General features: G+C 38.2%; 2 protein-coding genes across 2 annotated transcripts; one reads left to right on the plus strand and one right to left on the minus strand.

The window, feature by feature from the left end:
• Positions 1–3,379: 3,379 nt before the first annotated feature.
• On the minus strand, positions 3,380–6,475 carry LOC110054218 (uncharacterized). The gene is made up of 2 exons (XM_020760572.2): positions 6,157–6,475; positions 3,380–3,874 (listed from the first exon to the last, which is right to left on the minus strand). Exons 1-2 carry the CDS (start codon positions 6,200–6,202, stop codon positions 3,543–3,545), a joined length of 378 nt encoding a protein of 125 aa, XP_020616231.2. The 5' UTR covers positions 6,203–6,475; the 3' UTR covers positions 3,380–3,542.
• A 3,583-nt stretch (positions 6,476–10,058) lies between these two features.
• LOC110054084 (uncharacterized) lies at positions 10,059–15,677 on the plus strand. The gene is made up of 2 exons (XM_020760418.2): positions 10,059–10,414; positions 14,252–15,677. The coding sequence occupies exons 1-2, from the start codon at positions 10,366–10,368 to the stop codon at positions 14,602–14,604; spliced, it is 402 nt and encodes a 133-aa protein (XP_020616077.1). The 5' UTR covers positions 10,059–10,365; the 3' UTR covers positions 14,605–15,677.

Here is a 15,677-nt window from a genome sequence, read left to right on the forward strand (position 1 = left end):
GGCACTCTGATATTAAAGCGGGTTTGTGAGAACAGATTCCGGGTAGGGTTCAGCATCTGCATAGAGGCTAGACAAAGCTATTTCGCCAATTCCGACAAAGACAGAACCGGCTGACATAAATGTAAAGGGGTTCATCTGTTGGTGTTAAGATTAATATGACTGTGATCTTGCTTGGGGTAGGGCTGGTTACACTAGCTCTACTGCCAGTTAAACACTGCTCGCTCTCTCGGGTCTTTAACTTCAAGGTGTCTTACTACCTCAGAAACTACCGCCCTTGGAGTGTCGTGAGCACCAAATAAATGGAAAGTTGTTCAACCCCACGAGAATTTTGAACATTACTAAGCCATGTTGTGACAGAAAGTAAAACAAATTTTATTTTTTCTGCTTCACCAACTTCCCTCCACCCCCTCCTCCACCTCTCCCATTACGTTATCTGTAAACCGCCTATCATTAGTATTGGACCAAGAGGGATCCTCTTGTGAAAGTTGGAAACTTCCACCCTTATTGGGCGTGTATTTCAGCCTGCGAGGGTAGGGGAGAAAGGGTACCGAACGCAAATGTAACGAACGTTACTGCTTGCATTTCCACACAAGCAGTAAATTTTATTAAAAACGTAAAACTGGTCAGTAATGAAAGGGGTAAATTGAGTTTTTTTTTTTTTTTAGGAATGTAGTTCTTCCAGACACCCCATACGGCAGAAGTTATTATATTTGCCTTTAGCTACACCTGAAAACACAAACTCTCTGGCAATAATAATAATAGTAAAATAATAATAATAATATATTATAATAATGGTCTTATTAGCGCATTGCATTTAAAATTCGCAACGCGCTTACAATAACTGAAAGTAAAAACGTAAGAATGAAAACTTGATTAGTTATTGTACGTGACCAACTAAAATATAAAACAAGGAATAGAAATGATTACAAAAAAGAAATGTTGTGAGGTTAATATTTGTCATTTTTCTATTTTGTTTGTTATTTTTGTGCTTTTTTAGAAAAGCAAATAAATTTTCTAAAATTACCTTCTTTGTAATTGATTTCTGTTTTAATTTATTCGTTCAAAGGGACGCAACTAAACAAATCACATTCTATCGATTAAACTCCTGGGTTACCAAGGTCAGTAGAGTTGTAAATAACCCCTCAAGCGTTTATACCACTGAGATATAATAACGTTTAGATGTAATGGCAAGATGTAGTATGGCTGTCAAGGATATGAATAAAAACTCTTGCTATCATGTTATACTGTGTCGCTGAAACTGTGGGTCCTAATAAACAATATGTACAGGGATCAAATAAACGCCGTATTCACGGGGACACGAGTTCCATATACAATGCCGGGGGCCCTTATTGAGAAGCTGCGGTGGGTATTTTGCTTCTAGAAATCTCTCTGTCAGGGAACAGGGACGGCGCAGTGGTGAGAGCGCTCGCCTCCCACTAATGTGTCCGGTTTTTCCCTCTCCTCAAAAACCAACATTTCCAAATTCCAATTCGATCCTGGAATGCGCGGGTATTTCTGAACGAACGATGCTCCGTGGGTATATTACATCAGCATACTGTGACTAAACATCGCATCACCAAGCAGTGAGTGAATGTTCTGTGCTCGATCAGCTTTCTCCCTCACACACACACACACACGCATGCATACTGAACGGCCATCACCAATGATACATTGCGCGAATGTTCCGATTGAATAATCGAATGTTTGGATGGAATGTCGAATTGAAAGTCGAATGTCTGAAATGAAAGTTGGCATTGAATAACCACTTGTTTAAAGGGCACGTCCAAATGTTGTAAGTGGATTTTGCATGCCTGCGTTGAATGTTTCACTTGATTGATTGATTGATTGATTGATTGATTGATTGATTGATTGATTGATTGATTGATTGATTGATTGATTGATTGATTGAATGTTTGGAGGGTACGTTTGAATGCTGTGAGTGTATTTTCAACGCCTGACATGAATATTGTAGGTGAAGGTTAGAATGTTTTAACTGAATATTTGAATGTTGCCAGTGAATGATGGTCTGCGTGGATAAAGGGCAAAGTTTGAAATTTGGCGGTGATGGAACGCCGTATTTTAGAGAGTTTACCGCGAGCTGTAGTGTTGCGTAAATTCGGTGAACAAAACCGAACCCAGGATGTTACGAAACAAAGCCACATTTATGAAATAAAACACACGAATGTTGAAACTTATCAACTGGATAGGAAGTAAGGTGAGCATCTCCCATATCATACACTAGTATAGACTGAACTTTGATTTCGGACCTACTGCCGGAGCTTTGAGTACATTAGTCACAAACAGTGATAAATGGCGTCGTAAAATGTAACTTTTGAAAATACGTGAACCCGAACCGAAATTGATGTTTTTCATGGCGTTCGAAGCTTAGAAACAAACTTCAGGAAAATAAGACCTAAATTAGATAGGAAGTAACTTGAGAATGTTAAGATGTTTGAAACCATCTTAGTAGACTTCGTATTTTGGCGACGTACTAGGGCGAAACCAAACAGGGATTCTATAAGGATATATTTTGTAAGAATATCGAGGCTGAAATTTTCGAAACTTTAAGAATATTTTAAGAATAAACCCGAGTCTGAGATTTTGCAAAGAATACAATTTTGTGTGTTGAAAATTTACAACTGCAATGCAGTTATACGTCTTTAGCTAAGCCGTATAAAATTCTTCCTGTCTCTATAAAAGGCAAAACTAGCCAAAAAAACAACAAAATACCATTTGATCAGTGCTAATACCATTTCTCCAAGAAGTTATGTTTGTCATATCAGGCTTTATCACTTGCAGTCTGGCTACGAAATTATATACTGCAACGCCATCAAAGTCAATATTTCGAAAATTTCGTAAGCTATAATCTAAGATTATTCACAAGAAAAAAATGGAGAATGTTTTCAGCCTGAAATCGGCAGAAAAAATAACGATATTCAGCCTGGGCCGGAGAAACAATATTCTTTATTCTTTGGGGAAAAAAAGGGTGTACGAAGACAGTATACACCGCTTCTGATTGACTAATTGCGAACTTGGGTAAAGTAAAATGGGCTCCTAGGTTGTATTACTTTCTAATATGAAATGGTTAGTACCAATCCGTCAAAAACCAGGACCGCATCCAGCTGCGAGCAAGAGCCTTTGCCAAATGTAATTGTAATTGTGATGTAATTTATACAGTTTAATTTTTTAAAAAAAAAAAAAAAGAAAAGCCTCGGCCATGATTAGTGACAGAGAACATAGCCGCCGTCTGTGACGTATGAAAACCAATGTGAAGTGCAATGTGAGGGCTGAGTTGCCATGCAAGGACTCTAGTCAATAAATAACGCGCGCTTAATTCCCTCTGTTTTGCTGATATAAAATAATTTGTACACCACAGAAATCTTAGTGCAAAATTCTTTATTTACTACCAAAGGAAAATGATGCTTATACAAAGCGCTTGTTCATTGTTAGGGTAATCAAAAACGTTCCCTTAGCAAATTACACCGGTATTACATACTACGTAAAATTTTCAAACAATGGTAGTGAGTTTTCTTTGACTTGGATCACTTCAGTAGTGCCAGACCAAACGCAGAGCACGCGGCCATCAAAATCACACTGAAGGAGAGTGCGGAGCTGGCGTTGCATTCGTCGGAGTCACAACAGCCGACTTCGCATTCACCAGACTTTTCACATACTTCCTGGGCTAATTTACAGGCTTCCTTAGTTGAACAGCTGCTGGCAACTGCTGTATTACCATCAACTTCAGCCTTCGACTTCATACACGAGTCGTTATCATCGCCACATGTTTTCAGGCGTTCATCTTTATGATCCGCTAGTTTCTCTTTTGAGCAGTCATCTTCTGACCCGGTGCATGTCCAACACTTGAGGCCATAACCTACCATGAAAATGTTTTACATAGAGAAATGAGTTAATTCCTAGGGCAATTTGTGTTGCTCTGGCTTGAAAGTTTTTGTTTTCTATCCCCCCACTCAGAACCTACAATTAAGCCCGTTGCTATAAACTACTTGACGAACTTATTAAAAATCCCATTTGTGCAACATTCTGGCCGCTCGACAGTGGAATTACCCTAAGTAGCATACGACATGAGCCAAGAGTCACGTGCACCTTAGTCCACTCGACCATCGTTTTAAAAAAATGCCCTGCCACTAAAGAGCTTTCTGTTTCTCTGCTGATATCAGTTTAAGACGTTTAAAGAAGGGAAAACGCGTCGAAGCTAAGACATCGAGATTCCACATTGTGCAAACTATTTTTCCTTACGCTGACACTATTGAAGCTGTTCTTAATTGATCTTTCGTGCATTTCACCGGACAATAAGTGATGTTAACCTTAATCGGTGTTTTTTATTTTTTTTTATTTATTTATTTTATTTTAATTTTTTTTTTTTTTTTTTTTTTGAAGCGTAAACAGCATGCAATCGATTCATTACTTCACCCCGTTAGCGCCTTGAAATCCACCTGCGCATGTTTCTTTATTATGCTTCATAATCATCTTTCTTCTTTTGCGGTTTGTTGTCTTAATAAGCCTGAACACTTTCATGTTCTAGCCGTCACTTGAAAAGAATTGCTTTGTTTTCCATGAAAGAATCAGAACTTTTTTGCAGAACTGACGTTGCCTGCTGTACAAAAATGAATTTCGTTTCTTCATCTGACTGCAGTTATTCGGAGTACATTCCATTGGAAAGCGTAGTTTTCTTTTTCTTCTTTTTCTTTTTCTTTTTTTTTTTTTTGTCAACACGTATCTCCTTAATGGTGATTCCTTTAGTGGATAGCGTTATTTATCCTTTGAAAACTGGGCCCTAAATCAAACAAAGATGCAACCATGCATGTTTCACTACCAACTGGGGGTCAATCGCGTCAAAGTATGTTGTTTCAACTTCAAACGGAGAAGAACAAAAGTTGAAAATCTTTAATAATTTAAATTGACTAAGATGCACAACTGCAACAGTTGGATTACTGACAATATAGAATAGGAATTTGGCTTTTTTTTTAGCTTTCTCCCCAGCTGAGAGCTCAGCACCAGAAAAGTTTTTATTTTAAATATTTTGGTTTCTAAAACTTTGAGGTTAATTTTTTGCAAAGTGTCGTGCACGTTAGTGTTTGTGTGTTGTGGTTAAGGAGCTCCATGGATACGCCAAGACATACCTTAGCTTGCGCGGACACGGTGTATTTCGTTTGACTATTTCAGGTTCACGTAAGTAAGTTTTAAGCCTTACAAATGTATTCCATCTATTTAGGAAAAAGGTAGAAAAGGCTGTTTCCCAGCTAAAAACTGAAAAAATTCAAACTTCGTTTGTCCCATTGTAATCTCGCTACAAATGTAATCTCGCTACAAAAATAATCTCGCTACCCTTAGGGGAAGAATAGGTCGGTCGATGATGCGCCGCCACAAATGCTTTCCATCTCTGTAACTGAGGACAGCTGGTGCGGACGCTTACAGAAACTAAAGTGCTGAAACTGCCACCATTTCGTTGCAACCGAAACGTGAATGCCTTCAAATGTTTCCTCGATCCGGCCATACAAAAAGTTGTGCAAATGCAGCAAAAGAGGAGTCAATTCAACTAAAAAAAAAACACAGCCGTGTGAGAGAAGAAAATGTACTTTTTTTGGCCAAAATTATAATTGAACTGAAAGTATAAGCATTCAGGACAGTAATTGTTTTTCTAGGTGTAGATCTTCCCGTTTCAAAAGGGAAACTGCCAAACGTAGCTTTTTAAGAATCATTAATTTTAAAACTATTCAGCGCTGTTTCGTGGAAAGGGTGGAAAATAATGTTTTTTAAAGTGTGATGAAATTGAACGGCAAACGAAAAGGTTTTAAGCTAGCATACAGTCAAAAGTGGCTAAATTAAAGCATGCAAATAACATGAAAACTGATAGCTTCAACACAATGCTTCAACTTTACGCCTCAAATCAAGGGTTGAGGGCAACTTGACGAGTCTAATTAGTAACTTTGGCACTGGGTTATTTACAGCTTTGGCTTTCTCGTATCCTTTGCAACACCTAACGCCACTATGCATGTGTGAAACTGTTGAATACTGGGACAAATAGCTGGCGAAATAGTCGACCACCTTTCTCACCAGCACCTATTTGGTGAAAGAAACTTTTGCTAGTTGAATTCGCCCTCGAAAATTAACATGAGCACATTGAAATAAACTTACCACTGGCGATAACAGACAAGAAAACCAACAGCAGAAGATATTTCATTTTGTTTTCTTCTTCTCCTTCTTAATTCTTCTTCTTCTTCTTCTTAATTCTTCTTCTTCTTCTTCTTCTTCTTCTTCTTCTTCTCCTTCTTCTTCTTCTTCTTCTTCTTCTTCTTATCTCTACGATAGCGAAGAAAAACCCGATTATTTTTTCCACCCCCGTGATTGATATACAACGCCTGTATTGCAGCCTTCAACCAATGTGATTCAAGAAAATCATCAGGCATACAGTCAATTGGCTTCTTTTTCTTTGTCAGAGAAAACAATCGAGTTGAAGATTGGGCCGCAAAGCAAAACATTGGGAATTGAACCACTTTCACAATGAGAAAGTCAACAAAAAAAAAAACTATGAGGAGGTTTTCTGAATGCAAAGTAATTACATCGCTTGATACCACGCTGGCGTTGTGAATGATCGATTTTAATTTATAACGAACAACAACTTTGTGGGACAGGTGATGGTCTTGCAAAGCATTTAACGGTGTAATGAACTAAAATGAAGACGGTTGGTTAAACATTGTTTTCACATCGATAGTTCATTTCTAACAATACTTTTAAGTCGACGTCCGAAATGTGAGCCGGCTGGGAGGCTAAAAAAAAGAATCCCAAATAATAAATAATATATACATATTTGCTCATCGCAATCACCCCTCTATTGCTACTTGACGAAATGTTTACATGATCCAAGCTGATTAAAAAAGACGCAGGTGCCTGACCGGTGACTAAACGACGCTCGGTCCCCGACAAATACTTTGTAAAGATTGGTCTGGGACAACAGGCGGTTTTAATCGTCTTAAGCTTGGATTCAGTCTCTTTGTTGCCTTGCTCAGTAATTTTCCATGTTAGTTCATTTTCACAACGCACATTAATTTTTAAAGTTGTTACTCACGGCAACCGTAAGATGGTAAGTATCGAATCCAAAACTTATTTTTAATAAAGTACGATTCATTGTCATCGTTTAACAAATTGTACTTACTTGGACAATGAAACCAGAGCATAGAGTCAGTTTTGAATTAGTTTACAGTGGAATTGGATGATATTTCTGTTTCAAGCTTTTTTTATATATCAACTATTCGTAAACAAGAACTCGGTTTTGAAGATCAAATTGAGATGCCTCATTAAGATTCCAAAACAAAACAAGTCAAATTGATCTAACTGTAAAAATGATGGACTCAAGAGAATACTGTGCCAAATATTGAAAATTAAACACTCGAGAGTCCAAGAGCACTTTTCAGAAAAAAAAAATGCCTTCTTCTTTTTGCACAGCATTGAGATTTGAGATGCTGGCAGGATTCGAACTCATTGTAAACAAAGCAAAGCTGATCGAAGATCAGATTGCTCCACTTGACTCTTTTTGCTCGTCTCAGTTAACGGTCAGTGGCTGGTCTCCTGCCGCCAAACGAAATGTTCCCATGATATCGTCAAATACAATGAAAGGGAAACAGGTAACAAAGACCATGTCTGGGCTGAGTCCCAGAGATTACTTTGCCATTATTGAAAAGGGCTGGGGCAACAGACGCTAACTAACAAACGTTTTGTCTGAAAATCTCCGTCTCCCGTGTTAATTTTCCTGTGCCTCTTTAGTTTCAAAGCTCTTAGTCAATTACGAAGTATATCGTTTACGTAACTTTTTGAAACTTTTCAATCAAGTCATGGTACCTACTACAACAAATCAAACTCACTAAAAGGCCACAATGTAAACACTTAGCTTATCAAACCACTTTGTCCACTTTGTACCTTAATTTTACTCAAGAGATATTCTCGTCGACGTGGTGAAGATAGGGGTGTCCATGATCGTTTTGGTTTGAAAGTTGTTTACATTGTTATTTGCCTTGTAAAAGTATAAAGTTTTGTCTCAGTTTTCTTTAAAAAAAAAAAAATACCGAAGGAATCGAAAATTAACCCCGTGAAGTTAGTGTTTTCATGAATTAAAATTCGGCTTGTATTTGCACTTTCTTCTATTTTTTTTTCCGAACTCAACTTTTTGCAACTGAATAACGCATTGTTGTTCAGTTTCAGGTCATTGAAGTTTCTCCGCACATCATGGGGTAAACGAAAGTAATTTACTGGTGTCACTTGAAGAATTCTTGTAAAGTTCGACAGATTACCAGAACAGTCACCAATTCAAAGACAGAAAAATAATAGAGGAAATATCGATATCGAGAAAGTTTTAGGCAAACATCTTTAAATTCCCATTTCAGATGCATAAATAATTTTTGGTTCAATTTTCCTACTCTCAAGGCGCGTGTAAGTGAATTTCCAATTACAAACGTAGCTGGAGTCTTGTGATAGGTTCTCTGAGACTCATAAATTATCATTTTATTCCAACAATGCCTTTTTCTTACAAGTGAAGATCAAGGTAAGAGAGTTAATGCCCTATATAGGCCTTATACCCAAGGTAATCCCTCTAAAGTTATTTTTAGACATGGTACCAAGTTCGTCCGCGGATGTTCCTCACGCGTTGCGTGGATGTCTTCGTGGAGGAGACGTGGAAGATGCACTAAAAATGGCGGAGTGTGCGTCCTCAAAACTAAAATCTCCAAAATCGTTTGAAGTTTTCAAATACAACAATCAAAGCGGAGAAAAAAAACAGCTAAATTCATTTTGAGGAGGTAGCCGACTCTGGCGAGCGCGATCGAAAACGCATACATTTGAAAGCGCTATTCAGAGCTGGCAGTAGAGACCGTTCGCAAACGGAGCCCTATCGCATTAGCCAATCAAGAGCGAGAATTTGTTCATCTTGCCCGTTTGCAGAGCTAACCATGTGATAAAGGAGGGAATTCTAGTTCTTTCAGCTTGAATTTTTGCCAAAAGTTATGATATAAGTTGTGTACGTTGTAAAAAACACATCGGAAAAAAAGGAAATGTGTAATTTGATGCTAGCTAAAATTGCCCTCAAATTTTAATTTACGAACCAAATGATCTACCTATCTAGCTCGGCAAGCCCCTTTAAAATCCCTGCCGTAGACAAAACCAAGACGGAGTGTCGTAATTAAGGCATGTCAATAATTCATAGAAAAATATAGTCTTCATTGATTGCTTGGGAAGAATAGTCTAGAATGACAAAGCTTTAAACCCGCAATTGTGAAATTAGGGAACATTCTATATTTCCTACTTCACATTTATTTTATTACTTTGAATGTTTACTATTCAGTTTTCGTGCCTATCGACTTTGTGGCTTAAAATTTTAATTTAATAGAAATCAAAATTTATTTAATAGAAATCAGGAAATGTTTACAGTACGGAGAAGTCACGGCAAGTCATAGGACAAAACTTAACCACGGTGTATCAAAACATGTCGGTCAGCAGTTATAAACAGTCTTGAAGGTTTGCAGGACTTTGCATGACCCCACATCACATGTACATAGAATTCTGTCCAGTAAATACCAGTCAACTTAAACTATTTTTAAATTGTTATCCTTAAAGATCAACATGCTTGATACCGGTACTCGGCAAGCGATAACAAAGCGTTGAACTCATTTGCACTTGCCATGGCTCAGTAATTGTTTTTACTTAATTTTATTTTTCTTAATGCAAAAGAGGAATGCGAGGGAACCTGTGAGCTTTCTTCCAATGGACGAACCGGAGGTGGCTATCAACTGTTAACCCAAAAGTGTCCGGAAAAAATTAACTAATTTTCGTGGCATCAATTCGACTTCGTGACTGAAAATTTTGTTATTTAGTATAACAGAAATTACGAAAACCAATATATAATAAGGTGACGTCAACTAAGAAGATTAAATGGTCACAACCTAGAATCGTGTCTCAGTAAATTCACGACTTCCACTATTTTTCTGGGAATTGTTTTACTACAATAAAAACAAGCTAATACCGGTATTCGGCAAGCCTTAACAAAGTGTTTACTAACGAAGAGTCGAGATTAATGGCACAGAGTTTAACTCAATGTCCGTTCCCATGGGCTGTTAGCTGCTGTTTTTAGCCTCGGCATTGAAGAACGCGAGAAAAGCAGAGAGCTCAGTTCTCTTCTGATTCTTTTTACGCCTTCATCAATCGAGGAATAACACCCGAAACAGAGGGCTGTGACTGTTTTCCCTTGCCACCCTTCCCTGGGTAAAGGCGCTTGCCGTATTTTGCATAGATATGCAAATTATTTGCCACCGCTTACCACAACGGCGACAGGAGCGGACGACATAGGTGCCTCAAAATATGAAGCGCTTTTTTGTCCTTTGGTGTCTAGTTATTATACCGGAATTTGGTGAGTACGTCTACGAAATGACCGAATTTTCTTTCAGAGTTTCTTCCAGAATCAGCGTAGTATCGTGTACCGTAATATTGTAGTTGATCAAATTGTCAGAAATTACGATCTTGTAGTACAGCTGATTTATTTTTATTGTTTTCATGTCTCGCTTGTGTGTGTTTAGTTGTTTCAAACCATGTCAGTCTTGTAGTCTTGGCTGTAAATCGCGGTTCTGAGTTCAGACATATTAACTTCATATATTTCTTTATTCCCTCAGTCGGTGAATATACGGATTCAACCGAGCACAGACACAACATACGCTGCTTATTCAAATTTCTGTTTTGTTTGTACACATGTATTAAATACCGGTGTTTTTAAAAAACGCCGCCGTTTATCGCTAGCACACTTCGTTTTGCATTTGATCTTGCTCTTTCGGGCTAGACAAAGATCAATGAAAGACCAAAATCAAATGATTGCCCCGTTACACTGCACCAAGAACAGGTCCCTATAAAGTCAAAAGAAACTTTTGCCTAAGGGTTAGATGAGTCAGTCCAGCCTTTATTTTCTGCAGAAAAGGAAGACCTTTCATAACTTTGAAGCGCTCTCAGAATCTGTCAAAAATGGACAGGAGGGCGTCCACACCACTAGAAGTTGGTTTTATTTGCGCAAACACATTAAGATGCAGAAGTAGCGCCTCTCTGGTTAATTTACGCGTTATGGTGGGTAAACTTCCTACCAACATTTGTGCGCCTGCGAATGATGCTTAACTAATCTGCTTTAATTTAGTTAACCTTTGCGCTGGTGAAAACCAGCCTTGAGAAACCAACAAAACCTAAAAGCAATTGTCATTATTAATTTTAAATGCTGCATTTACATTTGTGCATTAGAGTGGCGACGAAAAGTGACTGGAGAGTATAATTTGCCGTGTAGTCCGTTTTTCTAGCGTGAGTAGTTGAATGTTTTGTTACGAGTGCATAGGTTCGTAGTGTCGGGCCAAAGTCACGCGATCGCGGTGCGCATTAAGATTAAAACATCCATGTTCGTTCGCCGTAAATATTTTGCATTTTAAAAACAATATTCAAGCGGATGTTTTCAAAACTTGAAGAAAACCTTTAAGCTATGATTATACATTTATAAGTGTAAAAATGTGCGAATCGTTTTAAATATGAACGGTTGCTAGGGTAATTAATTCAGTGGTATATTTTGCACTTTTAAGAAGGGCGATTGATCTCACCTGTCAGGCGATGACACTTCATTGCATCCGTGAAGCAATATACTGCTCGCATGATGCTGCAGTTTTGGAAATATCTTTGAAAAAGTTGTTTGAAATGTCCTCAAACATCGCCATAGCGAGTATAAAATTTTAATAGCTATGTTCGCTTGTTGAATTCTTTCAGATGTCGACTTTCGAACATTCCAGCTGTGACTCAACATGACATACGCTCGCTCTAAGTACCTACAATTTTAAACAAATCGTGTCTGAAACCTGACAACTGACAAAGGGCCAAGTTTTTACCGGCAACCTGGCAGCTGGCACTTTTATTTAGCCCTTCGTTAGAATATACCTCAACAGCTACAAAGCTTAGAAAAACTCTCAGAATCACTAAAGTTGCAGAACGCTTTGCCTCAATTCAAATTGCTTAAATTCTTCTTCTACTAACAAACAGCAGCGTTGGTTACTTTGTAACCTACATAATATTAACACATGATCGATAGCCAAATATGTTATCTCGCTCAAGCCACTTCCGTAACAGAAAGGCTCGAGACTTTTTTAAACTTTATTTCGTGTCAGTTCCCACGTTATACGTTTTTTAAGATATTTAAAAATACGTGTTCTTAAAAAAACTACATGTATCCTGAAAAGTTAGCATCAATGATCCGTGTTAATCTAATTGCCGCATGGTCAAAGCCTGACTTTTTTTTATTCTACTCTTGGCCGTACGTCACTTTACCGTCACGTTTCATCTTTCCGAAAAATTAAAAGTGCAGAATAATTACCACCTGGGTGACTTACTGACGCAAAGCATTTATTTAGATGAACTGAACTGCAGAAATACTCCGTTTTGGGTGAGTAAGGTGTCCCTGAAAAGAGCTGGAACGATCGTGAAAATTTCAAGAGGGGTTGAGGGGAGGATTTTGCCAGCTTCGCGCGAATCGGGGGAAAATGGATACCGTTACATGCAGTCATTACATCTTATGACAACCTCCGATATAGAGCGTATTCATTTGGCATCAGAATTCCGGAATATTGATACTACAAAGCTCCTTTTACTATGTAGTCTATACATAAGCTTTGGCGTTCATAAAGTGATGTAAAATTGTCAATCAAAGCGTGGTAAAGTAGACAAAGGACGTAGTTCAACCGAAAATGGCGGAGCATACTTTCAGTGTTTTCAGTTGAAGTTAAAGAAAACTGCAATGCTGAAATTTTGGCAATTTATTTCTTTTTCCCTATCGTAAAATCTATGAGTATTAATCATGAATTTCGCGCAAGTTAAGGAGAATTACTCTGGGTAGGACTCGAACCGGTGGAGTTAGAGTCTAGTAACATGCTACAGCCACTTGTTATTTTGGTCAAAACAGTCTGGAGGGCAGAGGTTTAACTCATTAATTTAATCAATTTAGTTTGGCTAATTCTTAATTCATATTGATCAGTTGAGAATTAGTAAAACTTACAAATTTCAGCTGAGAAATAATGCGGGGCTTTTATTTATTAATTAATTTATTTATTTATTTATTTATTTATTTATTTATATACTTATTTCTTTTTCTTTTTTGACTAATGGTTGAGACTGAAGGGCTGAAACTTCATCTAATAGCGAAAAATTCGCCAAAACTTTAAATTAAAAACTGAATTAAAACACTCCTATCCAGAACCTCTTTTCGACTGCGTCGTATCAGGATATTCAGGGGATCGACTGGGCAGTTGATGTTCGTTCCGGCGTGGGTGGTGAATTTGTGTTGAATAGACTTATGCAGAATAGCTAATTTTGTGTCCAAGTGTAAGCGTGATCGTGAGCAATTTCCCAAAGTAGTGCGACGATGAAAGGAATACCCACATAAAAACTGTGTGAAGATGGCAGAAGTTTGAGAAGAATTTCACCTCAAGTAGAATTGGAGCATAACTCCCATAAACATGGGAGGCAGCGTGGCCGAGTGGTTTAGGGCACTGGATTTGAAATCTGGAGGTCCCTGCTTCAAATCCTCCACCCTACCGCTATCTGGATTTGTTCTCGGTAGTCCCGAGTTCAACTCCTCGACCGCGGTGTGTAAATAACCAACTGGTCAGCCTCCCAGCAGTTGGGATTCTTAATAATTTGCGTTCTCTTTGCAATATTTGTTTGTTTAGTTACAGTGTCCTCAATTAGCACAACAGTGCCAAAGTTATTATTTTTTATCATTATTTTTATTATTATTTAGCTTCTTACGTAATCATACATAATGCCTGCTTGTTTAGTGCACGAACAATGGTCAAGTTTGCATTGCGTCAAGTGGTCCATACAGTCGGAGCTTACCCCGGTTTCCGTGGCATGAAGCGACTAGGAGTATTTCTACTCCCCCTGGATAGGATGCTAGTCAATAGCAGAGTTGTGCCCCTGCATTACAATCACCGATACCCAATTATACACCATTAGAGAGAGCCACTGTGAGAGCCAAGTGTCTCGCTCAAGAATACAGTGCAGTGCCCCCGGCCAGGGCTCAAAACCCGCGAATTCGGGGCGCTAACAATTACATCCCCGCATTTTCCGCCCCCACACGAGTCAGTAAGGACTTCCATAAAATGCCCAGACGTCACCACATAGAGTCTATCATTCTCTTAACACTAAGATTTTATCTTTTTTTTCTCCCTTTCAGTGTGGTCTCTAGAGTGTTACCACTGTGTAGGCCCTGTTTCGAAATGTCAATCTGGCGGTGACAAATTAAAACTTCTGGAGTGTACTCCGACAAATGATCGATGCTATCACACAAAAGTCACGAAAATTGAAGCGGAAGACGAGTTGGATCAAGGCTGTACGAATGAAGAAGGCTGTGGTATAAAAACGAGAGCCTGCTCAAACAGCGGTGATTGCAAAGCTACTTGCTGCGAGAAAGATCAGTGCAACAGTGGAGTCAGCGCCAGCGGTATCGGAAACAGCGCATGGGCACGGATTTGTCTGCTCGTTGCTATTATCTTTGGAATTCGTCTCCTGGTGCCAGGGAATTTGTAACAAAAGTATTTCAAGGTGGAAGCAGAAAATATCAGTTAGCATAACACTAGACATTCTATACGATGTTGACTGGGTGTAGAGACTAAATTTGGATATGAGGTGTTTAACTTACACGTTCACAGATGCCTTTTACAGCACTGTTCCTAAGTCATCAGACAAAAAAATGTGTCTATAATCTAAGTATAGTATACATTACGAAAAGGTAAAATTAAGAGGTATACTAATCACGGCAGGATTTCGAGTCAGGTCCCGAGTTAGGATTTCGAGGAAGGTCTATTTTATTTTTTATTTTGTTTATGTGAGGGAGTTGAAATGTGTAGCCATGCTTCCATGATATTCATGCAATTTTAAAACTATTCAGTGGTAAATGTATATAGCATTGCCAAAGCAAGCTAACTGTATGCAAAAAAATCACACTGATATAGCTGACCGGTTTTTCGTTTGGGAATCCTGACTCGAGATCCCGACTTGAAATCACTCCAACTCGAAATCCTGACTCCGAGAATAAATTAATATCCTAAGAATCGATCCGAACTAACAAAAGGTTATATTATAACGTTTAACTTCAAAGCATTAAACTGACAGCACAGCTGTAATCAACCCACAACAGAGACCGTCTGATTATCGAAACTCTGATTACCATTAATCGACAATATCTAAAATAGAAAAATTAATTTGAAGTTGGTAAAGGTAAATGAACTGCAGCCGATTTTTTTTTTCGACTCGCGCTTCGCGTTCGTGTATCGCGTTTCGCGCTCTGCCGCAAAACCAGCCGCCATAGCAAGTTTGTGAAACTCGAAACGGCAGTAAATTTATCTTTATCAACTTAAAGCTAAAAAAAATAACCGTTTCATAAAAAAAGAAATATTAATTTTGCTCGGCCATAGAAACACCTGTGTATTTATACACTGTCGTTTACTTTTTTACATGTAATAATTTGAATTTTAAAATTAGTCTTTTAAGAAAATCGTTCACGCCAAAACAGTGAGGACTTCATACCGACGTAGGTTGTAAGTTAATGTAATCTAACGGCTGGAATAAAACTTTGATTGTATTAAAAATGTAATGAGAAA

The sequence above is a fragment of the Orbicella faveolata genome, unplaced genomic scaffold (assembly GCF_042242905.1).
Source record: "Orbicella faveolata isolate gen_17 unplaced genomic scaffold, um_ofav_v1 contig_1, whole genome shotgun sequence".
Classification (NCBI taxonomy): domain Eukaryota; kingdom Metazoa; phylum Cnidaria; class Anthozoa; order Scleractinia; family Merulinidae; genus Orbicella; species Orbicella faveolata.